The following is a 25993-nucleotide window of genomic DNA, read 5'->3' as shown; positions in this document are numbered from 1 at the left end:
GTAAATTATTTTTTGTGATTTTTAGTATGGGTTTGGCATAGGTTTGGCATAGGTAAAGACAATATTTAAAAAAAAAAAGTTAGCCTTCACTGAGTCATGAATGAAGAATCTTAAATGAATCCTAAAAATATGTGCATATAATCATATTTACCTACACAACAGAGATTCTAAACAGATCCAGCTGCACTTACACAAACAAAACTCCTATCAGTTTTCCTGAGTTTAAAAACCAGGAATGGAATAAATGCATATGAAATACTCTTAACAAACCTGAAATAAACAGCAGCAGCATGGATATGGTGAGAAGCACCAACTCTTAAAATTGAAGTTCTTCGAGAAAACCTTGTTTCTTGATAGGACTGGAAATCATACTTTATATCACTTTCACTACACAAACCACTACAATTTTAATGGGAAAACAAGAATTTCCATCACAACATGTTTTGCAGTATTTCAATCATTGCTCTCTCTTCAGATAAAGCAGCAATACATTTACAGATGATGGAGAAAAGGATTAAAATGCCTCATTTCAGGAGGCAGTATGTGCTATGCCTGCAGTGAGAATTTTTGCAGTAAATTTCCAAGAATTACAGAGAGACTGAGACGTGCAGGAGAGTGTGAGAGGACCAGAAGCTGACTGTAGCAGTACACACCAGCACAGCATAGAGAGTTACAGAAAACAAAGGTTCAGCACTTCAGGCTCAATTTCCAAAGCACGTATGTCCTTCCAAGTGATTTTAGGTATTTTCAGACATGCTAAACTCTCCTGAAAAGGAGAGAGAAAGAGCAAATAGAATGCTTTACACATATATCCCTCCCAAAAGGTTAAAGTAGTCTTGCCTGTGTGTCACTGTACTAGAGAAATGGGAAAGGGCAATACGCTTCTGCTCCATTTTCATTTGTAAAGTGACCCCTTCAGCTGCTTGTAGGCTTCCATGAAAACATGTTTTGCGCTTACACAGGACTTCATGGCTTTGAAGTGCTGGTCAAAAAAAGTGAATGACCATAGTCAGGACGCTGTGGGATAAGTATTATTTACCTCTATGTTTCCTAACAGGGGATGTGTCATATATCTCACTTCACAAATTGATTCAGTTCCAGACACAAGACAGCGTTCCCACGTCAGCCCAGCACGCTGGCTTCCAACCATTTAAAAATCCCAACGCAGTAATTCCCCATTCACAGGTGACGCTGAAATGCCAGCTGATAAACGTGTCCAATCACAACACTCCTCCTTCCACACAGGCCATTTCCTCGAGTAATTACTCACTGGGCAACACACCCCGTCCTCTCTTCCCCCCAGACATACTCCTTCACACATCCTCCTCAGATCCCAGCGTGTCATCACTGGAAAGTACATGGCAAAGGTATCACAGGGTGTTCAGAAGGAAAGAAAACAACATTTTGTAAATATTTTAAATCTAATTTCCTACAATGTCTAAAAAGGTCTTACCAACAAGGTTTGGTGAGGTTAGCTGTGGCAGATGAAGAAATATCACCATCCCACCCCTGTCTGCTCCCGTTCACTGCCAGAGACAACTCCACATATATTAAGACCATTCCTCAGCTGCTTCAGGGCACAGTCCAACACAGAGCTCAAACTGCTGCGATTTAACACCGGTTAGTGCTAAGATGTCACTGGAACTGGGGACTCAAAGAGCACCCACTCAGACCCTGCATCAGATAAGGGTGTAAATCTGGCAGCAGAAATGCCTTAAAATACCTGAGCCACGCAACAAAGGAGAGAGCTCAGCTCTGAGTTGCCTCTCATTATTTTAACAAGAGTAAAAAAAAACCATGGAGGCATACACAACTTCCACTGGTACTACAGCCCTTTACTCTGTATTAGTTAACCACAAAAGTTAGTTACTGCCTCATACATTCCAGCCCTAGGAATATTATCCTCCAATTCATGATTTTGATGACCTCCATTTCTGCATGTCTTCCTCACCTTTGCTTGTTGCAAATTGTTCTCATATATTGACTTGCTGGCACACTTCAACCTAAATTTGTTTTCCATTCCGTAAGCTTCTTCACAAATCCACTGCTGTACAGATGATGTATTTAACATGCCTATCTAGCAAATATTATCTAGTCTTCCTAGGATGCTGGCTAAAGAACAGGACTTTTAAATACCAGCTTACTAACCATGTAAGACTAACACTATCTTTTTTTCAGTTGCATTTGATGCACAGAACAACTCAGGCTGACCATTTTAAAAAGTATTTTGGCAATCTATTTCCAAGAACAAATATACAACTATTTGCATGCCAATTTTGTTCTTGCAACTGACCCAGTTCTTGAAGTCTGTAACTGAGAAGTAATAACATTATAGTAATAAAATAAAAAAATAATGTTCAAAAAATTATTATAGAATTGGAGTGATTTGTTGTGCACATTTTAATCCAACACACAGACTAAGCATTTCACCAAAATCAAGGCTTTAGCTCTGTTGTTCCCAATTATGTGCGGCAGCAGTCCAAATACAGAAAATTGTTACCACATTTTATTCTTTTCCATGATGAAGAAAACAGTAAGCAACGCTGCTAAATGCAGAAGAACTTCTCATTTCTGAATAATCAGTTACCTGACAAACTCTGTCCTGCCCTTCTTTGCTGTAAAAACTACAAAGGAACATATCTTTGTAGATTTTAATTTTTCCAATTTTCTTCCACAGGCTAACAACAATGAAAAAAAATTCTGAATTGATTTCCCTCTCTCTTTTTGCAAAAAAGTAACTAACTTTGGTGACATATTTATTGTCAAGACCAGATGATTATTACGGAGAACGGGTTCAGCTGAAGTACTCTGTAAGTTTCACTTAAAAAGAACAAGTTGGCTGAAGTTTAGTGCTTCTTTTTAAAAAGAGTTCTTAAGAAGTGCCACGTTATAGAAACTCTCTTAACATACCACAAACTATTAACTATTAAATAGCATGCTGAAGACAAAGCTAGTAGACGAGCTCTTTGAATTTCTTTTTCTATTTGGCTCCAGAAGACACTGACTATAAAATAGTTGAGTGTCCAAAAGTAGTGCAAACTGTGTAAGCAAAATAGATCCTAATGAGGTACAGTATATTAAATAGACCGACATCCAAAGAAAGGAAAAATGCTTTCAGACCATGTAACACACAAGATTTAAAGAGATACTGCCCACATTCAGAAAGGATCGAGAGTGGTATAATACATCAGAAATAATATTTTTTTAATATAAATGTTCCTCTGCAGTGTCATGAAACCAAATACAACTGCAGAGCACTGCACTGAAACTCAGTCCAGAACTGAAAATGGGTTATAAATAACAAAGCGGAGGTGAGAGGAATGAAGTGAGCCAATTTCACTGTTCAAGCTAAGTGAAATACAGAGAGTAAACATACAGCAGGAATGGCGAGAAGTCAACACTGTTTCAGAATGGATCACCTGAAGGGAAGGCAGTAAATGTAATAATTGTTTTGGGTGTGGGTAAGTAAATATTATCAAAAAGAGACAGGGACAAATAACTTTTGTGGTCCTAATAGAATGCAGAACTTCTAAAGTTCTGACAGCTCTTTAACAAGGTAATTAGAGCAATCAACAATTTCTTCTTACTCCTTTATAATAGCTGCCAGGAATTATCTGGCTTGTCCTCAGAAAGTACCCTCCTTTCCATAACCAGAAAGAATCAGCACTCCTGAGAAATTATGGCAGTGGAAAAGCTTCAACTCTGCAAAAAGAAGGGACATGTAGATTATATTTCCGTGAAGACTCCCTTCTCCCGATGGCCACCAGCTACCCAATCAAATTTCTTCAACCAGGTACTTGCCCTGGCTGGATTTATACAGCACCTAGGGAGGAAGAACCCCATGCAGCAGGACAGGCTGGGGGCTGACCTTGCTGGAAAGCAGCTCTGCACAAAAGGACCTGGGACTCCTGGTGGACAACAAGTTAACCACGAGAGCCAGCAGTGCGCCCTTGTGGCCAAGAAGGCCAATGGGATCCTGGGGTGCATTAGGAAGAGTGTTGCCAGCAGGTCAAGGGACATAATCCTCCCCCTCTACTCAGCCCTGGTGAGGCCTCACCTGGAGTACTGTGTCCAGTGCTGGGTTCCCCAACACAAGAGACACATGGCGCTACTGGAGAGAGTCCAGCGGAGGGCTACAAAGATGATGAGGGGACTGGAGCATCTCTCGTATGAGGAAAGGCTGAGGGAGCTGGGCCTGTTCAGCCTGGAGAAGAGAAGACTGAGAAGCGATCTGATCAACGTGTATAAGTATCTGGGGGGGGGGGAGGGAGGACGCGAGAGGATGGGGGCAGACCCTTCTCAGTGGTGACCAGCGATAGGACAAGAGGCAACGGGCACAAACTGAAACACAGGAAGTTCCGTCTGAACACGAGGAAAAACTTCTTTCCTGTGAGGGTGGCTGAACACTGGACCAGGTTGCCCAGAGAGGTGGTGGAGTCTCCTTCCCTGGAGATATTCAAAACCTGTCTGGATGTGATCCTGGGCAATGCGCTCTAGAGGACCCTGCTTGAGCAGGGGGGTTGGACTAGATGATCTTCAGAGGCCCCTTACAACCTTGGCCATTCTGTGATTCTCAGTACTTCTCATATATACATATTTTTAGTGATATGATTTTAGTGATGATAGATTTGATATGATGTAAAAACTGATCTTTTTTAGTATAAGGCCTTGGAGTATCTAGCCCTGTTCTTTTGAGTAAGGTTGTAACATAGTTTTACGCTGTAATTAGTCAGCTAAAGGCACACAAAAAGCTGTCTGAAAAGAATGATAGCACACAGTATTTTGATTTTCACAGACTGTCTGAACAACGATTTTATTTCATGATTGCCAAATAACCCCCCCAAAGTCTCAGTGTTACAAATTTAAATTGATAACATAGAAAAATTACTTCAGACACTACCACCTCACTTCTAAAACTACAGTGAAACACATCAACTACTTAATTGAAATACCGTGCAACCATTTGTATGAGAGGATCAAGTTGCATCCTCAATGAAACTGTGGCATCACTCTGTGTGTACACCAATGTAATCATGACCAGAATCTGGCTCATTTTGCATAACCGCATATATGGGATTCACATTAGGACTGCGGTCCAAAAAATAAGTACAGTAATAACATGCACTAGTTAACTCAGAATAAATCTGATGGTATCTTTGTTGAACTGTTATGGAAAACATGCCACAATTCTGGAATTATCTCATGCACTCAATACCTATTGCTAGAAGTAGAGAAACATTTTTCTCCATGAAAGCAAATGATCTAATCTTGACAGACAGGCATTTCCAACTAAGCCAGTACAATCTATTAAATACATACATATTATACCCACCAACATCAAGTACACGAGATACTAATACTTGTTTATGTCACTACTCTGTAAATTTTCTCCATGATCCTGGAGATACCACTATGGATCCTACTTCTCAGCTATTATTCTTCTGGTCGTCTTTGGGTTTTATAGATTAACAACAAGTCTTAGTGTTCTCTCCTCTTTATCACTTTACCACAGTATTTCCTGAAATGATATAATATTAATCTGGAATTAATGGATCCAATTAATGGAGTTCAGAACAGCGGTGCTTCAGCATATACATCAATGCAAACAGATAAATAAAATAATTTTTACTGTGGGGATGGAGGAGAAAAGAACTAGGGTTCAACAAATGAACCAGGCTGTCTGTGGATAGCTAATTATGGCACTGTCAGGAACTAAGAGCTCTGCTCATTCTTTGCATACTTCAATAGAGTAATGTTGATTACATACAAAAATGGGAGATATCTGTTTAATGAGGATGATGGAAACGTAAGGGTCTGCCCTCCCCCTCATACTCACACTTTTTTTTTTTCTCTTCTGTTTGAGGTATAAGAGATTAAAACAGTTTTGTTTTACAAAACTGTTAACACTGTCTCTGTAACACTCTGGTTCCAGAGATTCTCGAAAAGATACAGAAATACTCACAAAATAATAGGAATCTCCCCTCAGCAAACTGCAAGCCTCACTAACTCCCAACACAGGAGTACTTTATCTTTGATTAACATGGGTGCACTAGCTTGTTAAGCCACCTGAGCCTCTCTTCTTCAGTTCACACTGCAAGCTGTAACACATGGCTTAGCCTGGTGTAACGCACCAGTGTTACTGCCTCATGATACAGGAGCAGGACCGGAACCTAAAATATGAGGATTATAGATAGAACACAGAAGTCCTTTAGATACACTTCCATTCTTAAAATTCATTCAAATGCCTTATAATTAAGAATACTGTTTATAGATTTAACTATGCTATTTATAAATAAAACTATAATTTATATAAAATTTGCAGAGCCCTTAGAGGCTTTGCTTCTGTTCATAGATAAAAGTATCTGCAGAAACTGCTGAAGATCCAGATGCCTGTCTAATACATAATACTTCACAGCCTTACAAAATGCTGTATATAAAAGAATGGAAACTGCTTTTTGGCCTACTTTCTACACTGACATACGGAAGAGGAGGGATCGTCTTGTGGTTAAGACACTTGGCTGGGACTGAGATGACCTGGGTTCAGTTTCAGACTCTGCTACAGACTCCCTGTATGTCCTTACACAAGTGACTTAATCTCCATGTATATTAGCTCCCCACATGTAACATGGGCTGCCAATACTTCTGGATGCTGTTGGGGTTTTTTCCTCTTCAGACTACAGAGATCTTGGGACAGAGATTTGTGCGTTTGTGTACTATAAAGGCAGCCCCAAGCTGAATTCAGGCCTCTTGGCATTACTGCGACAAAAAATCTTTTACGTAATGTTTTTCGTGTTAAGATCTTTAGTTTGGGGCTTTTTTGGTTTTTTTTTCCTTCTGTTCAACTAATTGTCAGCTTCTAGTAAAAGACAAGAGGAATTAGCTCCCGAGATTTGCTGTGCCAGGCAAGTGTAACAGCAGTAGAACACATTCCACAAAGGAACTCATGCACAGTCAATTAGGTAGTCTAATTAATTTTCCAACCCAATAGATTCTAGGAAGTATTGTTTATGCAGAAATAGATCTATACTGAAAACGTGTAAAAGCAATCCAAAAACTGTTAAAATCATAGAGGAGACAGACAGGTGAGATTTGCCTGAAAGGAATGGGCTGCTACATGGGAACAATGTCCTCTCTCGTGGGATTCATGTTTCTGACATGCAAGGGGAAAACACATACGGGGAAATAATAATATTTTTCAGTTGACGATAATGTGTATTTAACCATCAGGGATCGACATGTTAATCAGTACTTATAGTGATTTATGATATTATGTATCCCATAATTAGGGTGAATAAAAATATTGGCCACACTGGTCATGCAGAGGGAAAAAGCAAAAGAAGCGGTTAGAAAACAGGTTTGAAAATAGGGGTGAACAAAACAGGGACAAAAAGCAGGGACGTTCATGGGGCTTTTACCCAGAGATAAAGCGAGGTACACTATAGCATCTAACCACAGAACTCTCATCTCTATAGTCCTAACTCAGGCAACACTTCAATTAACATCAGCAGGAACCCTGTCTGAATGAAGAATGCAGAATAAAGTTTGAAACAAGTGGGAAAAGAACGGCCACAGAATTTTGTATCTTCTCTCACAGCATCTTCAGCAAATTTTTAACTGCCATGAGTTTTGCCTGCACTTCCTTTCCCATCATTGTGATCACCCAAAAAAACGTATTCCACAGCAACATAATTAAGTGTTTTTGAGACTACAATTTCAATTGTGATGTCTAGATTAAAATAGTGGGTTGTGGCATTTCTAAAAGTCCTCAGGGAGATGACAGTGAATTATAGAGAATATACAGATACTTGCTAATCCGCAGTTATGGGAAAGATGACACAGAAGCAGCACAAAATACTTCTGTTAGGTTTTTATCACAGGCATTTCTACCTAAGGGTAGACTAGATTCACATAGGAATTTACAAAAATGCCTAGAACAAATAAAAAAAAAGATAAACATAACCATCCCCCCAACCTAAACCCTTCCTATTTCTCCTCAGTGTCGCGTTAGTAGCTGCATCAGATCACTGCTTCAAATAAAGCGGTAGTTAGATCCAACAAGAATACCAAAAAAAAGGGACAGCAAGCTCTGGAAAAGATGCACAACTGCCCAGATGCAGAGCAAAGCCAGAGCAGAAAGAATTCAGGGAACAAGCATGGAGGAAAAAAGGATGCAAAGGAACAAAAAGAGCACAGGGAAGAAAAACAGGAAGGCAGCAAAGAGGAGATGGATCAAAGTGAATCTAATCAATGAGTGGGAGGCACAGAAGACAAGGAGAGATAAACAGCAGAGCGAGCAGACACCACGTGTGCAAAAGGGAGAGAAGGAAGGGGAAGGGAAGGAAAAGGCCAGCCAGCCCGAGAGCTTCGCCAGGCAACCAGGAGAGGGAGGTTTGCCCAGACAGTCCAACCAACTAACTAGTTAAAAAGGAGGTCCAGAGAGCCAGCTCATCGAGAGTGGCCAGCCAAGCAAAGCCATGTAGGAAACAAATCTGAGCATGAAGCTGAGCCGGACAAGCCCCAGTCCCAGCCTGGGAGCTGGGTAATGCCTCAAAAGCTGTGGTTTGCATGGAGGAGGTGGGCTTTAGCAGCACTCAAACTTCACTCAAATTGGCCATGAAGCAAAAGGATGCATGAGAATTTCATAGCAATTTGAGGAGTGTATCACTGACACAGTAGACTAGAGCATCCCATCTGGCTATGCACTCTGAAATATTATGTACTAGCTAGCACTAGGTGACTACATACGAATAAGCAACAATTACACACATCGCAGCTATTAACCTCCTGTTTCCCAAAAGGGCTTTTTTTCTATCTGTAGAGTTGATTTCCACATTCTTTTTCTGGCTTCAAATTTTCAGGCTGATATGGTACAAATTATTTGCCCTCATATTATTCGTATAGTTCAGTGCCATAGTCTGAAATTAAGAAAAACAAATACAAGGCCAGTGATAAATGGTGATATCAGTTAAAAAGGGATTACAACCCACATGAAGAGCGGCCTAATCCAGCTGCACTGACAGCATACTGCTTATCTGTTAAAGTAGATAGCTCCTATCTATCCAACATAAAGAAATAAAATAGAGAACACTGAAGGAGGAAAAATTAAAATTGCAGCCTTCTAATGGATTGTAAATACTTGTGCTATCTTACAAAATAGTTTTAACACTGCAAGAACAATGGAATAACTGAGCAGAATAAACCATGACAAAAAAATGATTTAAAAGTCATCTTTCAACACAGAAAGAAAATAAATGAGCAGTAAATAATACAAACTATTTCAAGGAGCGAGCCCCATTTCTAGATATGAGACTGTTAAGTACATCCTCTTCAGTTTTACCTATCCAGCAAGTCTTCCTGCTCTAACTCAGCACCATGCAAAACACATCCTGAGGTAAGAGATGTTCCTATGAAGAAATCAGGACTCTCAAAAGGAACGAAAATGAGGTAATCCATATGTGAGTAACGTCTCATTGCTTACCTTACCTTTCTGGACATAGGATCTGATCCACACCACTGAAATCCTGGAGTATCTTTTTTCTTTTGACTTCACTGGGCTTTGAATTAAGCTGCTGTTAGGAACCCAGTAGTCCCGTTCAACACCCCTAATCTCCTCAAGCCAAAAGAGATTCACAGCTGAGATAGAGGTGATACCTTAAGTATTAAAAGTCAATTTCTGTTTGGGATTTAGAGACAAGAGAGAAAGTGCTGAGGGGTTTCCATAACTGGTACCGGGAGAGCAAGGAAAGGCAGCAGGATGGAGCTCTCCTCTACTGCTGGATAACAGCAAAGAGTTAAGAAGGGTGAGTGTACAGAGTACAGCATAATACAGTTTAAAGTTCCTCTGTGGGAGCTCTGGCATCTGTCTAAACTGCAAGGTTTAGCAATTACAGTGCCAATTTAAACTTGTACTTTAAAATATAGGAAATATTTTCTTTTAATTTTTAATAGAACGGGTACATTTAGGAATCTAGGTGGCCACAGATACACACATGCATCAGTCACAGCAACGTTAATGGAACAACAGACTCTTCTGAGTGGTTCTAAAGTTTCAGCTGCTTCTAAACCAGCACTGTGGGAAAATTTTCAGGTGGCTTTAAAAAAATTCCAATAAAACAGTAGAAAGCTCATAATTTAAGACACTTCAGTAGAAGAGAAAACTTCCTCCTGATTATCAGTGGTATTCTGCACTATATCCAAAAAGCAAGTACGACTGTTTCCAGAAATAATGTCTATTATCCACATAATTCCTGTCAGGAAAGTTCCTGAACATCTATTTTAATAATTAAGCTTCAGGTTTCATACTATAATTCTGGTAAATAAATTAGAATTCAAATTAGAAAAATGTTTTTAAAGCATCAAATAATTTAGTCTTGTAAAAGAAAATAAGCTTAGAGTGGTTAAACTGCTCTTACACATGAACCTTTTATTAGTGTTTGAATATACCATAAGTCTAAATTATAAAGATAATGTAATTTAGCCCACATGTTTGAAATGAGATAACCACTGGACTGGAACTCTTGCCCGACAAGCATGCTGATCTCCCCCAGTGTAATTAGGAACTTGAAATTGGATGAGCATCTTTTAAACAGCTGATCATAAGCCCCGTTCATAAAAGTGGTCTTGTTCATTTCTCATGTGTGCATGAGGCTCTCCTTTGCAGGACAGGGACACAGAACAAGCCTGCTGCCTGCCTGGGATCCAATTCTGCTTCAAATGAGGTGCAGAGAGCCGCTGACGTCATGGGTACTCCATGCGCACAGGATGCCTCTACATCAATGAGGTGCAGAGAGCCGCTGACGTCGTGGGTACTCCATGCACACAGGATGCCTCTACATCAATATCATACAGCTGCAAACCAGGCACAATACTGACTACTAAAAAAAAATGATGTCATCTCATGGGAAAAAGGAAAGCCCACGACTCTTCTGAATATGCTCTAATTGGGCCTAACCTAAATTCAACTAAAATGAACATGAAGGTCTCCTTTGGGTTTCAGTGAGCTACTTATACTTCATCAGCAGCCACTGGAGGACACATGCTATACACGAACTTCTCTATACATTATCCAGTGTACTTGTTAACACCAGCAAACACTTTAGAAATCATGAGAACATCACATGGAAGATTGTGCACGCAGTACACAAGCCCAAAAGGAAAAGCATGCTACACTATAAAACTTAAAGAGATCATTATCTATTTAGTTTGCTTTTTAGTCTATTACAACGGATCTCAATTTCATCTTGAAATCCAAAACTGCAGTTAAATACAGTTCCAAATGATGGCATTTTCCATACCCTGCAGCTACAGATAATGAACTCTTCTTTGTTTATGAAGGTTCATATTTGTGGCTTGTGCCTTTCAGCACTTTTTACTTTTATCCAAAGTTACTGATTGAGAGTAACGTGTGGGCACCACAGCACAGAACTAATCGCTTTCTCAACAACCTCACACACCTCCTTGAAACCTGGCTGACAAAATCTGACTGCTTCAACTATGAGACCTGATTCAAAGCCCACCCAAGTCTTTGGGCGTCCCTTCCTTTGACTTCAGTAGGTTTTGGCTCACTTCCATAGCTACAGAGAAGTTTCATCCAGGCTTCATTTCCCTGAACAATATAAGACTTCTACATCTGAGTTTAAAATACTGCCCATATGTTTGAATATACAACCAATATGCTTTGTGTGTGTGTGTGTGTGTGTGTGTGTGTGTGTGTGTGTGTGTGTGTGTGAAATGTATGTATAATCTACCCTCTGGACACAGCAAAATGAAGAGTTGCGGAATAAATGTAAGCCATTGCCTATGGGCTTTTGGCAACAGTTTACAACAAGTGGCAAATCATTACTGTCTTTGATGTTCATTGTATTAATGTTAACCATCTTGAACTCTTTTGGTATTTCTTTGGATGCAACGGGCAGTTGCCTAGAAATTTCATTTGTGCCATTTAGTGCAGAGTCACTACATAACATTTTGTAAGATTACCCAAGTACTTATGGACACGGAATAAAAGTTGCACGTGCATAGAAAACATCTGATTTGTTTAAATGATTTCAGACATAATCCTCAAAACAAGAGTTCCTTCATGAAGGAACATGAACAAAACATGAAGAATAGTGGCAACATGGGCAGTAGCGGGAGATTTCAGTGAGTATAAATACGCACTGGAGAACTATAGTTAAAGAGTCAAAACCACCTCCAATCTGAGCCAATTAAAGGTGAAATCCTGTCCTCCATCACACTGAACTCAAAGGAAGTGTCTGCCACTGATTTCAACAGGGCCAGGACACCGCTCCTGGTGTGTTTTAAGGATAGTTGAATCCTTGCAACAGCATCAAGACTTCACATCAGAGTAACAAAGAGAAATTCCTCCCAGCTTGAGACTGAAGTGGACATCAGCAACATAGGCTGAAGGAAGTTGTTATTTCTTTTCAAAATTCTAAACAGCTGTTTTCAAGGCAGATTAAAAGATTTTTCAATGTTTGGATTCAACTCAAGAGCTTTATCTAATGCATACTTTGTATTTGAGTATTTGTTGAATTAGAAATTTAATAGAGCAGCTGAGTATTTTAAAATCTTTTGAAAGATGTGAAAAAGGGATGTGAACTCTAGCACACCCTGTAAAACATAAATTTTTTTTTTACCAAAAGAATATGTTATTCATGTGCTCTGTACATTAGGTCAATTATTACTCACTTTCTTTGGAGAACAACCAAGTGCCTCCACCCTTTATAACAGAGCACTGTAATCAACTGTAGTAAGAATACCAGAATTATTCTAATACACATTGGTGGCTCAGGCCCTTGCTCAAGAAGGCAAGGCTTGCACAATAAGAGACTGAAATTGATTTGCTATCATCTTTACTTTTTTTTTTTTCCAGAGAGGAATAGATTAGTGTTTCCTTGTACACTTTACTAAAAATTTTCAATTTCACATAAACAGTAAAAAACTTTTAAAAAGAGTGCTTTAAATTGGCCCTCCAATTAAAACACTTCTGTTATTTAATGTCAAGTTCCGTAAACATTCTGATACCAATTCTTCTTCCACCGCACGTCTTTCATTTCCGCTAACCCAATTTAACCTCTCATCTTCCTTGCAGTCAGCAGCTGTACAAAGCATTTTTTTTATACTGACATCAGCAAGTAACTGAAGTGCTAGTGCAATATTTAAAATGCCTTCTAAAAACATGACTTTTTGTATTGAATTTGGAACAGAGTTTGATACAACTTGTACTGTTAGTTTAATATAGTATCACCTTTCATGGAGCCATATCTTGTTGGGTTCCTGCTGGGACCTGAGAGCTGAAAAATCACAAAGTTTAATGCATGGCACTTCATTCTGCCCAGTCTGGCTCAGGCCAAGAGAAGCATTTCAAATTATTTGTATAACCACACAGATTAAATACCCAGCGAGGTAGCTTGCTAAGTCATTCATCATTTACCATTCCTGGACTGTGCTTGTGTCTCACTAATGTTTTTACTAGAATAGCCATTCAGCTGAATGGAATGCACATCTCCGCTGGGTTTCCCCTGTCTAATAAGCAGTCTAAACTTCTCAACCTGTCTTCAATGCTCTCTACAGCTCTGTTGCTGAGAGGGAGAGAAAAATATTTGGCTACAACCCCTCTTACCCTCTCCCATCCGTTTCCCTCACCTGCTTTTTTTGCCGTTATGATCCCCTATGTCTATCCAACTCCAGTGCATTACATTACCCTCTCCTTATTTCAATCCCTCAGAAAGCTCACAGCTTGTCATTGTATTATTCTTTTTGCCTCTTCACCTCAAGAAACAAGTAACTGGGATAATTCGCACTGTTGGTGCAATTCAATCCAGAGAGTTAGCATTTGCTTCATTAAGTTTTATCTTAAATTTTATTGGTGCCAAACTGAGCTAATACTGACTCTCCTTTCTCAGCTGTGTATCACGTATCTTTTTTCTAACTACACATTTCCATGGTAGATCTTTTTGCTTTTTAAGCCTGCAGTCTGGAAGTCATTTTTGACCCTGTGGTTTCTTTTGAAGACCGTATTAATCCGACTGTAAAGCTGTCATACTACCATTTTATGAATCTCTCCAAGTTACCACCCATACTGTCCCACCAGGACATGGAGATTCTCATAAAGGCTTTCATCATATCCCAGCAGGACAATTATAATTCACTGCTCGCTGGTTTTACTATTACCTCCAATAAACATTTCAAGCTCAAGTAGTATTCTGTCACTGCACTGCTCAGCTGAACCAAGATGTCTGGCCATACTGTTCCAGCATAGAGGGCCTTTGAAGAAGCAGTTCAAAGTGTCTCGCTAAGATCCATCTTAATTGCACTTTAAAGAAAGCGCACAGCATACTCTTTCCACTCTATGTTTATTCATTTCTTGCCCTAGTTCTCAGGAACTCAGGTAGACTTAAGAGCTTTTGAGATCCTAAAATCTTCCCTCACTGAGGGACCCAGTTCCCTCCTAAATCAGATGAAATTATCCACCAAGAGGTGGAAGAAGCCTCAAAGCATATTTGTGTATTATTCAGCTGTATCAATTACAAGATACTAGTATATTCAAATTAAAATCTCATAGTGAAAAAGGAAGTGGGATGGTGAGGCCTTTAATTGCAGCACTGTAAGAACCACGTGATACAAGCAAAATAGGTGTAACACCAAGAGTACGAAGAAGAATTATGGTTCAGTAAATTGCTGCTGTGTATTTGAAGCAACCAAAGATAATCACTAAGCAAGAACACGGAACGCATTCCTCACTTTCACGTTAGCTTCTAATTTTAATTTCCACAGAACATGAGAAAAGCAGAAGAAAGTAAACAGTCCTCTTACTTTTTGTAACATCTCATCTTTTCCAATTTGGGACAGATTCTCCTGTGCAATAGGTAAAGTTCAGTGCAATATTAAAGATTTTTTGAACTAGTATTGACTTCTTTATTCTTAGGGCTAAGACCTGATGTGGCATAAAAGCTCTTAAAAGCTACCACTGTGTTAGCATCCTTAACAGATCTTAAATCACTGAAGAACTGTGCGACAGAAAAATTTCTCTTCTTTCCCTCTCTTTCGCTTTTGAAGAGGAAATATAGAAGCAAAGCTATAGCAATTGCCTACAGTGCAAAAGAAATTATGTTAAGCACTTCTGTCTAAATTGCAGCCTCTGTTCGAATTCAGTGGAAGAACAGAGCCATAAGCTAGATAACAGCTAACAGCTAACAGCTAGATAACCTGAATTCTATTCTGTATTTGTCCTCCTTTTCCCCCAAAATTGAGTTAGCAAGTACATATCCACACACAAATGGTGTGCATCAGCAACTTCTCTGTGAAGCCATATACAGAGTGGACTCTGGAATGGACTCTAGCTTACAGGTCTTTCCCGTTTTCTTCTTGTATGTGACAAGTAGGAAAGTACAGCCAGTGTCAAGTGCAAGTAGGAAAGTTCCCCTGACAATGCACCTGCAGTTACTAAGGGGCTACCAGAGACTGGACAAAAGGATCAAATGGTAAAGATGGGAAAGTCTCAAACACATCATAGCTTAACTGTGATGCAGTAGCAAGCCAGATCTCAAATAATTCCAGCAAATGCAGGGAGGAGAACAAATATAGTTTCCAGAACCAATGTAAGCCCCAGGTAAGAAAGAAGAGAGTCCTTCCTGGGATGCTTGCATCTCTAGTCATAATTTCTTGTACATCACTGATTATCATTTGAAAACTGAAAGGCTAATTTCTTTCTCACTAGTGTTATACCGATTGCATGATACAAATCAACTACAACATCCAAGAATCATAGTAAGAAAACATCCACCCCCTCCAGGTGAAAAGTCTCTAAGAATAATTATTTTATTTGGTGGGCTGCAACACAGCTCCATTTACACGTCGCTCTACAGATGGAGCCTCCCTGCTCAGCAGCGAAAAAGAGCACAGTGATACAAGCAGCTCATAACAATTTTCCCTCCTATGTTAAAACCAGGCTGCTACATGGAAATAGGTGCCTCTGCCAGCCAACATACATTTTTGATTTCAACATTTAACTAACCCTTAGCTTCCTATATAGAAATTCCTTCCTCTCCAGTTCAGACATATCAGTTGCTCTTTCTTATAATTGAAAATACAGAGAAAGAAAAATAAGAATGAAGCTTAGTTTCCACTATAACCCTCAAAAGCTTTAGGATAAGTACGAATAACAAACAATATGATTAATGTTTTCAGAAAATATTATCGTTGTCAAAACTATTTCAGAGATTGCTTTCTTCAAACAATTCCTAGATTCTGTTTTCACAGGCAGCATCAGTCAGCCATGTTCTTCTCCTATTACATAGGTGATGCCATAGGGGACATTAATCAGACAATTAAAAGAAGTTTCTTCTTATGTGTAGTATCTAAGGGAAGCATTTCGATTTAAGACCCAAAGGCTTCCTTCTATTTTGGACCAATCTCCTTCTGTTAGGCGAGGAATAGATTTTAGAAGACTGTTGTGTGATGTAATGATGCTCAAGGTTTGTCTTCGCATTTCTATCCCAGATATTAATGCCTATTGCTTGCAATGCACAGAAGGCGGCTTTGTAGCTTTTAGGGATTCAACTGCCTTGATAGTTAAGGTGTGCCTTACAGGTTGAAACAGAAAATCAGCTGAATGCCGCAGTACAACTGACTGCCCTGCAACAGCTCTTATCTACCTCCATCCTGCAACCTTTCGGAAATGAAAGTAAGATGTTGAAGATGCCAGCACCCTGCACATGAATATATTCCTACGTGTGCACAGATGTGTATGTGGGTGTGTCTGCAGTGTGTATACCCACACACACATTTGTTTATTTGTGCATAAACAACACATTCATGTACATCTTATATGCAATTCCAAAGTAAAAAAAAAAAAAAAACATTGAACTCCATTCTCACTTTCACAAAAGAGAGGTTTACAAATGTACATCTTGCCAGTGTTAACAGGAGTTAAGAGCATTCCCTGCTCCATTTCCCATGAACCACTGTAATTTTGTCAGCTTATTTTTTTTTAAACTGGCTACCCCTTTTTTTAGAATTGTATTATGCAAGTTCACTAGGAATTATCAGTGTAAAATGTGCTTTCATTGCTTAGCTCCCAATTAATAGTTGCCACAGGACAAACACGCTCTGCATAGTACAACACAGAAACAAGAAGAAACGCAGAACATCCACAATTATAAATATTGTGATAATGTCAGCATTGGATCTTCCTTAAATGGCTAAATGGTTTGAATGATACAGTTGGAGGTGTTATAAATCACAGACAAACATACATTTTAAACACACTTTCCAGAAGCTGAAATACTGTTAGAAATTGTCTTCTCTCCCCTGTAATTCTTATGCCTTTAATTTTTTCTTAAATTAAGCAAGTTCTTTGATATGCAGAAGTCACCCCATTATGTAGCAGCTGTGAATTCTCACGTGCTGGCTGGTTTTGCTGGAGATGCACTGATTTCCCCAGCCTTGCTGGAAACTCATCTATCAATAGATTCAATGGAGCGATCGTGAGCAGTGGGACTCATGTAAAAGGACCTACAGCAAAATGGCAGCATAATCCTGAGACCAGTCAGCACTAAGAGACTGCCATGTACACAAAAACAGGAAAAAGTAAAAACCAGCAAGTACAATAAAATCCCACGGAATTTATTTCCAGTGATGCAATGCCCGCAAGGGGTCCTTCCCCTGCCCCAGCATACAGGAGCAGCATTTTGTCCCGTGCCATGCATGGTGGCTCCAGCCAAAAGCCTCCACGCCAAACCACCGCTTCCCCACGCGCCAGCAGGGAGGTGAGAGCCATGGGCAGGCAGGTTTCGACCCAGCTCCCTTCTCCCCTGCTGCAGTTGGTATCACCAAGTTGAAACAAGTAGCATTAGAGGGTCAGAGCAGACTACTCATCTCAAGGAGTAAGGAGCAAACACAGGAACAGTACTGAGATTTTCTGGTGACCACTCGGTAAACTTCGCAGAAAACATAAATGAGGAAGACAGAGCAATTATAAAAGATTACCAGGATCAGATGGTAAACCAGACTGGCTCAAGTTAAATGCTTTTTAAAAGCAGAGTCACATGCTAAGTTAAACATTCAGGATCAAGGAAGACAGCAGACGACCACCCCTTTGGAAGGGACCTGTAACCTGAATCACACCGCTTTGAAAAGAAATTAGGACTAACAGCCTATGTCTGCAGACTGAAGATGTAGCAGGCAGCAAAGTTAACATACCTATGCCAATTTAGCCTAGATAATACTAACAACAGACACATGGTGAATGGATAAAATTGCAGCCAAAAATCAGCTGTTTACAAGTTACATGTTTCAGTTCTTAAAATATATATATATATATATATATACACACACACACACTTCTAATTAAATTTCACATGCTTTTCCTTAATAAGTATTTTTACTTATTAAAAAAGCTTAGCTTTTACTTAGCTTTTTAATAAGTACCTTTTTAATTACTTACCTCTAGCCTTTATACATCTTTCTACATAGAGAAATATTAAATCTTGGTTTCTTTACTTAAGAAAATGCCCTTTTTTTCCAAAGTGAGCTTTTTTCTGGATTAGGAAGTGCAAAGCTAAATTCTGTTTTACAGCAGAGCAGAGTTTGGAGAGTGAGCTTTCTCTTAGGGCTCCTTTCTTTTCAGACCTTATTTAGGCCTCTTTTCTTTTCCTACAGCATTTCGCTGGAGTGCCAAACCGTACAAGCTGTCACCGAAAAAAATATGTAAAACCACCCAGTCGATATTCCGGAACCTCCCAAGGCCAACTGGACGTGTGAATGTGACCGCTTTTACAACTGCTCTTCGACAGTTACTTCCTACAAATTTTTGCAACTTTTATGCTGAGATAGCATATGAGGTATCTTTCTAAATGAAGCAGGTCACTACAGAAAAGTTTTAGCTTTTATTACAGAATTGATAAAATCTTCTCTAAGTTGCACAGGAATTTACATGCGACAAAACAGTTACACTGACCATTCTGACCACCTCTACTTAAGATGTATTTTCATCATCGTTAAGCATTTTGCAGCTGACCTACATAAAAGACTTGTTTTACTTGGAAATGCCCTTGTCACTTTAGCCTTGCATTAGGTATGATCTATGATGTTTCAAAAGAGGTTCTCTTTTCTTCCTTAGAACTGACCATCATGAACGTTTTAGGATATTTGTTAAAATAAGAAAACACTCCATAACTCAAACTTGACTATCTGGGGATCATATATATTGATTTTTCATTTTTCTGCTGCAACTGTAAAATATTTTCAGCTTACCAGCTCAATAAGAAAAGGAAAAAAAAAAAAAGCTTGAATGGAAAATATTCATATAAAATTTCAGGGTGATTCACAAGGAAAACATTTATTTTCACTGCAACAAATCAAAGGATTTTAGGTAGCTGTGCTTTCTTATATCAAAGCACATAGCCACCCAGAGAAGAAGGAACATTTTTCTCCATAAATGGCTAAGTGAGCACTGTTAGATAAGTTCTCAGCTTCATTTACTCATTCACTGTATCATACTCAACTCCAGGAGTTACCATTTTAAAAAAGCACCTTTCCTATGGAAAGCTCCATGAGCAATTAGTTATGTTCAGCTATTTCATGTTCTAGAAGCTAGGTAGTGACCCACCAACTGGGAGGCAGCTGAGATTAGGTAAGTGGGCATGTTTGCAGTGGTAGTAAGAGAGAAGAATGGCTTAAAGCCACTCATTCTGAAGGTCTCAATGCAGCACTGGGCTGCAGTGACAACTACAATCAGTAGAAGGTCACTCAGGCTTTCAGTATATGAAAAGATCTGACTGTCACGGGACAACATATCAGACGGATCCTTCCCAGTGCTCCCCAGAGTGCAGAGCGGCAGCATGAGCCGTTCAGGGAAGTTACATCCTTCAACTGCCTGCACTGTGTACATAAAAATCCTGTATGCATTGCTGTAACCTCCCATAACCAAACATACCTAGACATCTCATTGTGTATATAACTTCAGCAAAACCTTCTGACTAAAGTGCAGGCCTCTGCGCCTCGTTTCTTAGATACCACAAGCCGGATCCCGCAAAAGCAAAGCCAAGGCAAGTTTGGCCCCTGCCTGCAGCGAAAGCAGAAGCGAGCTGCTGTGCCGCGACACGGGCGCTCGTGAGCTGCCAGCGTGCCCTGCGGGCACCGCAGCGGGCTCTGCAGCACGGCTCTTTAAGGCACCAGGAGAACAAACACAGTGATTTTCATGTGAGTCCCTTCAAGCCCAATCTGCAAGAATCAAATCTTAAAACAGTGCAGTTATTTCAGTCAAATGCTTGTATTACAATTTATAAAATATGCCTTGATTAACATATGCAATTACCAGCTAAAACCTTATTACTTCAACCTCAATCAAACCACGAGCTCCTCAATTTGCGTTTAAATTTGTATGGCTCTCCACTGCCAGAGCTAAAATTAAATCCAAACAAAACAGGACGTCCAATACCTTGCTGCACATCTAAAGGTCAGTGCCCTTAGCAGTCAATCAAGAAGGCACAGAAATACAGAAAGGGCTGCCAAAGAGTTGAATGAAAACTTTGGATTTCGATTTGTTTGACTGAAATCAAAACTCAATTTGGAAGAAAATGTAAATGTTCAGCTTCATCTACAAAGTTGGAGTTCTCCTATCTCACAAGGGACCTAAGCCCATATGTCCTGAATCATTTATGGATCTTGACTAAGCTTCAAGCATGTATCCGAAGAAACATTTTAAAACATGCTATGTGATATGTTGAAATGCACAAAGCATAGAAAAAATGATATATGACTGGTTAGATAGCTGTGTATTTGCAAGGAACAGAACAACGGATAAAACCTTCACATACGCAAGACCCTAAAATGCTTTTTGGCATTAAATAACAGACTGAGTTTAGTACTGAGTTCAGATCCAGAGATCTATTGATTATATTGCAAAGTATTATAATCCATCTTAAATCACACATAGTAATTCTGCATAGACTAACTTCCCCAGCAGCTTCAGTTTTAGAAATAAAAAAAATTTCTAATCCATTTAGCTCAGTCTCTTTCACAGAAAAAATACTCCAAAGCACCAAATTTTTACTGAATTTTTGTTTTCAAACTCAAAGACATTAGGGCGACAACATGTATGTATTCCAATTACTTTAAAAAAAAGCAAAACGTCACTCTGCGACTGAATTTGTTAAATGTCAGCCTGAAGCAATTTTTCATAATTAAGTTACGTATTCAGAGGGAAAAAATGGTGTGCAAGAATACTTATTCCAAGCCTTCAAGCCTAGCCATCCTATAGTGTGCTGCTATAACACTGTACTTACATTCATGTTACAGGGCTGCAGAAACTACATGTCTATGTCAACAGATGTGTTTCTTGGAAGACAGCTACAAAAATCAAGTTTAGTCAAATGTTTGCCAGCTACCATATGCTGCAATACTACTTTAAATGCAACATAAGGCTTTGGGAACATACTTTTACTGCTATCTACACTTTGTTATTTACTTTCCATTTAGACTAAATACCAGAGACGGGGCACACTAAGGGGTGCAGTGTCTTCTTTGTGAAAACATTTGACCCATTGTAATATTTAGAAAGAAAAAAATATACACAGTACTACACCACTCTCAACCACTTTCAGTGGTTACACTTTCACAGAGACGCTCTGAGAAAGATATTTTTACATATGGCATTAATTCTGGGAACTTTTAATAATGGCCAAATATAATTAAAAATTATGCAAAAATTCCTGCCATGAAGAGAGCAGTACAGAAACAACTCTGAAGAAAAAGCATTCATTTGCTCATATTCTGAGTCCAGAAAAAAAGAAAAAAAATCCACACACAGTATATTTTTAATATTTGAACTACATCAGGCCTAGTTCTCCTATGTGAAGCCAATGGCGAAACTCCAAAATGCAGCAGGATTGAGCCCCTGATGTTGTCACAAGCATTCAAATAAACAAACAGGGCTGTAACACATTCTAAGCTTCCACTGTGTTCCTCTAAATGGATCCAGACAGGAAAAAGTAAAGCACTTCACTGCATTTTTGGAATATAAGGATAACAACAATGTACAACTTTGTATTTAATAGAACTCACCTTATTAAAGTATAGTCATCCCAAGTCCAGACTCAAAGAGTCAAGATAGCTTTTATGTACTATTTTGGAGGACCTAGTTCTATCAGATCTAACAGGGATGTCTGATCTCCCTGAATTTCTAACATGCTTTTTTCTCTGGACTTTCACAAAGTGCATTGCATAGGGATGGTTCCACATGACCCAAACGTGGACATCTATTATCATTGATCCCCCAGGCTCTTTTACAGACAATAAAAAGAACTGTTGATGTTCCGAATTGTCCTCAGAGGAAGCTAAGCTAAGCCCCTGCTCTGAATCTCTTCAGCAGCCCTACATGGAAGTTACATGCTCGTATTATAAGCAACTTATATTACTAACTTCAGTGCTAAAAGTTGAATGGTGTAAACGACAGCACCCAGTTCTTAACCAGCAGAAGAAATTTTGTTTTGTTTGCATCCTAATTTTCCATTATCTATGATTTCTTTTCACAATAGTAATACGACTAAACAATATGCTTAAAGCTCAGTGCACATCTCAGTATTAAACTCCGAAACGTCGGGCCAAAATTCAACAAGGCCCTTAAACATTTGCTTAATTTTAAGTATATTAACATCTCAAGTTTGAAGTTAAATGCATGTCAAAGCCTATCACCGGATCAGGCCTGAGAACTCAGTGCCTTTCAGAATGAATCCTAGAAGCTCAAATATTTTTAACTGAGCCAGAATCCATGAAGTATTTTCCTCTCTGGACTATGTATTTTAAATCTGTCTTAAATTGCTGTAGGAAGCCTTTCCAATTCCACTATGCTTTTGCTGTTTAGCTTTTTGATGAACATTATCCTAAAGAAATACTAGGTCTGTTGTGTTTATGATACACCTGCATACACTTGACAGTATGCCCAGGAGGCTTCCCCCACCCTGGAAAGGTGCCAAACACCATACACAACAGCGTAGGAGTTAAAGATTTAGGCGTAAGACTACTTTGACCATACCACAGCTCTCAATCCAGCTTTGACGAAGTATTTCTCTCTCACTCACTGGTGACATGGCACACGTTACCAGAATATGCAGACGAACTCTGCTGATAATAATGAATCTAAAAATTCCTTTTGCTCATCTTTGGAGTGGTTTATACCATCATTAACACTTCTAGTAAGCCACACAAAAAGCAATCTGTGTGCTGTAACTGTCCAAGGCCAGCAGCTACTCTCTGAAAGAATGACTGAATAAATAAAAAAAGACACTCATGCCACAGACTTGGATGGAGTTTGTTGCACCATGAAAGCAGCAGGTCTTTCACCAGGTAAGTGCTTTGATTTTAAATGTATTTGAAGATACTGAGCTACATATATTCTTGCAGATCTTCACTGATGATCATTCAGTCAGCATTTTACTGAGGTTATGCCATTCTTGCTAATTTTTATTACAAATATGGGCTAAATACAGGGGAAAGTATTACTTAGAACAGCAGACAGAACCACATAGTATGCCTCTGGACTTAAGAAACTGGCTCAAACTTTTCAATAACAATTTGGATCATTTTCATTGTTTTCAATATCAGATTATTAGAAGGATCCCCATGAATGTGGTTGCCTCAACATTGTTCTATTCAAGGCTGTTCTAAGATACAACATTTGCAGTAAGAGCTGGAATATTCCTTGGCCTGTGACATACTTGCCAAAAACACTCAGTAACCTTAACTATTAGTAGAGAAAAGCACTGCATGATAGGCAGTAGTAAATTACTTACATCACTGTCAGTTTGTGGCATGGCATAATCTAGAAGTCAAACCACGGCCAAACACATGGAGAATGCGCATGCCACAAAACCATATCACTCCCTTTCACATTACACTTATATCCAGAAACGATGTTTTCAAAACAATCTCCCTCTCCTGCTTCTCCCCGAAATGGGATAGTTTACCAGACTATTTCTCTTGAGTAATTTCCTTTTTCCCCTCCATGCTCAAAGATACTCTTTTTTTTTAAGCAAAGATACAGTTTTACTCTACAAGACATGAATCTTGTCAATCTGTTTACTGAATAACATTCATCCACATATACCTCAGAAGCCCACCAGGGAACGTCACAAATCCGCATAACGTTCCAGAGCTAGATTCAAAATACAGACCTCTTACTTAGCTGACATATGTGTAAAGTCATATGTAGCCAGACAACTCCCTAATGACCACAGGTGCATGTGCTGAACAATGCAAGTTATTCCAATTAAGATCAACACTAGTTCATACTTGAAAAGTTATCTTCAGAAAAAGTTTTTTTGATGGTATAATGTGATTCAGAGACCAAAAAAACACCACACCCTTTTTAGAGGAGGGGAACACATCAGCTCAGTGAGGTACAGAGGCTGCAGGAAATCTCTGTGAAAGAGACCAAATTTCAGAGGTTTTCTAGGAAGATGAGACTATCATTTGGCCTAAACATTGGAGTGAGCATCAATCAAATACTACGGCTCATTCATCTCCATTTTCTCTTTTATGGATAACTGTAGAATCAAACATGTTCTAAGAAAAACTGCTCGTAGAAGAGACACAGAGATTAAAGATTTCCACCTCAGTTGTGCTCAGTAACATGCCTGAGATTCCCTGATGGGATGACTTGGCTTTAACAGCTTTGTGCTACCCCCTTTCTCACTCCACCCAAGAAGAGAAGCAAGACAGGAGACAGGACTGACGCTCTTAACAGACTCCAGCCTTGAAACCAGTTCTAATCAAGTGGAGTCAAACGGGTCCCAGATCAGATAATGTAAAAGCAGCACTGAACAAACTTGCAGATTACAGTACTTCAGCAGACTGAAAAGCTCAAACCCTTTTACCCATGGAGAACAAGCAGTCGTTGCCAGAAATTCAAAGCCGTTACAGTAATTTGCAGTAATTCCTTTACCTATAAAACTTTTATTCTCTTCAAAGTTAGGACTTTCAATCTATGATAGTTAACGGTTTTCCATTGCTTAGACTCCTCTCTGGTGGTGAGAGCCCAAGCAGGATTCTAACCTTCAAAAATATTTCACCAATAGTTTGAACTACTTAAAATATCTCAGTGGACAATGCACAAGACTTACAGTTTTAATCACAGTATTCCATAACTAAGATCTCCACGGTTCTCTCAGACTGAAGTTTTGCTTTCAATCAAGAATCCGTACATCGCATTCTACAAGAACCTTAACTCTGTTTTACCTTATTTGTAGACAATAATAAAACATTAATATTTAAATGTCATATCATTGGTATTTTCAAGTTAGTACTAAGCAAGATGGACCACCAATTTTTTCACTGTTTTAGGGCACATACCTCTTTCACACTGGGGTCCAGTAAAGCCATATGTGCAAGCACATCGGTTAGGAGCCACACATCGCCCTCCATTTAGACATCCGTTTTCACAGACAGCTGCATCAGAGAGAAGGCAAAAGTAATCTTCATTGAGTTACTTCCAGAAAGACATAAACTTATACATATTTGACTACCTCAGGTACACCGGTAGAAACCATAAACATAGCAGGACAAGCTACTTTATTTTTCCGAATACACTTGTGATCTTTTGCAATTTCATGGTGCAAGCAGAATGAATTCATCTTTTTAGGGGACTATAATATAAACACAGTAACAATTACAGCTTTTCTGACCTCCCAGACTCTTTCTCTTTGGGATGACTAGACAATTCAATGAATTCAAATGAACATCTCTCTCCAACTTTTAACAAAAAAATGAAAAGAAATAGTACAGATTACAGATATAAGGTGTAGACAAAAATTTCATTTCCAGATCTTCAAAAATTTTCCCTATTCAGGAGCAAATTTAAAAATGTATCTGCTCCTCTACCCTTCTGGAAAAACAATCCAATTTTAAAGGGCTTTTTGTTGATGATTAATAATTAAAGTTACCAACTAAGATAGTCAGAATTAATGTAATTAATTTCATTTCACTAAGTTAA

At 39.0% G+C, this 25993-nt stretch overlaps 1 protein-coding gene across 3 annotated transcripts in view; it reads right to left on the bottom strand.

Moving 5' to 3' along the window:
- FBN1 (fibrillin 1) overlaps positions 1-25993 on the bottom strand; it is a 164082-nt gene that overhangs the window by 113017 nt on the left and 25072 nt on the right. For all 3 annotated transcript variants that reach the window (XR_011143704.1, XM_068958240.1, XM_068958242.1), the window contains exon 5: positions 25354-25449. Coding sequence is in view for 2 of the 3 variants with exons in the window: in XM_068958240.1 (XP_068814341.1) it covers positions 25354-25449 (96 nt within the window). In the remaining variant the exon portion in view is untranslated. The remainder of the gene's footprint in view (positions 1-25353; positions 25450-25993) is intronic.

Source organism: Struthio camelus, chromosome 12, assembly GCF_040807025.1.
Source record: "Struthio camelus isolate bStrCam1 chromosome 12, bStrCam1.hap1, whole genome shotgun sequence".
In the NCBI taxonomy this organism is placed as follows: domain Eukaryota; kingdom Metazoa; phylum Chordata; class Aves; order Struthioniformes; family Struthionidae; genus Struthio; species Struthio camelus.
Note: the sequence above shows the minus strand (reverse complement) of the source record. Positions and strands in the feature narration are given on the sequence as shown.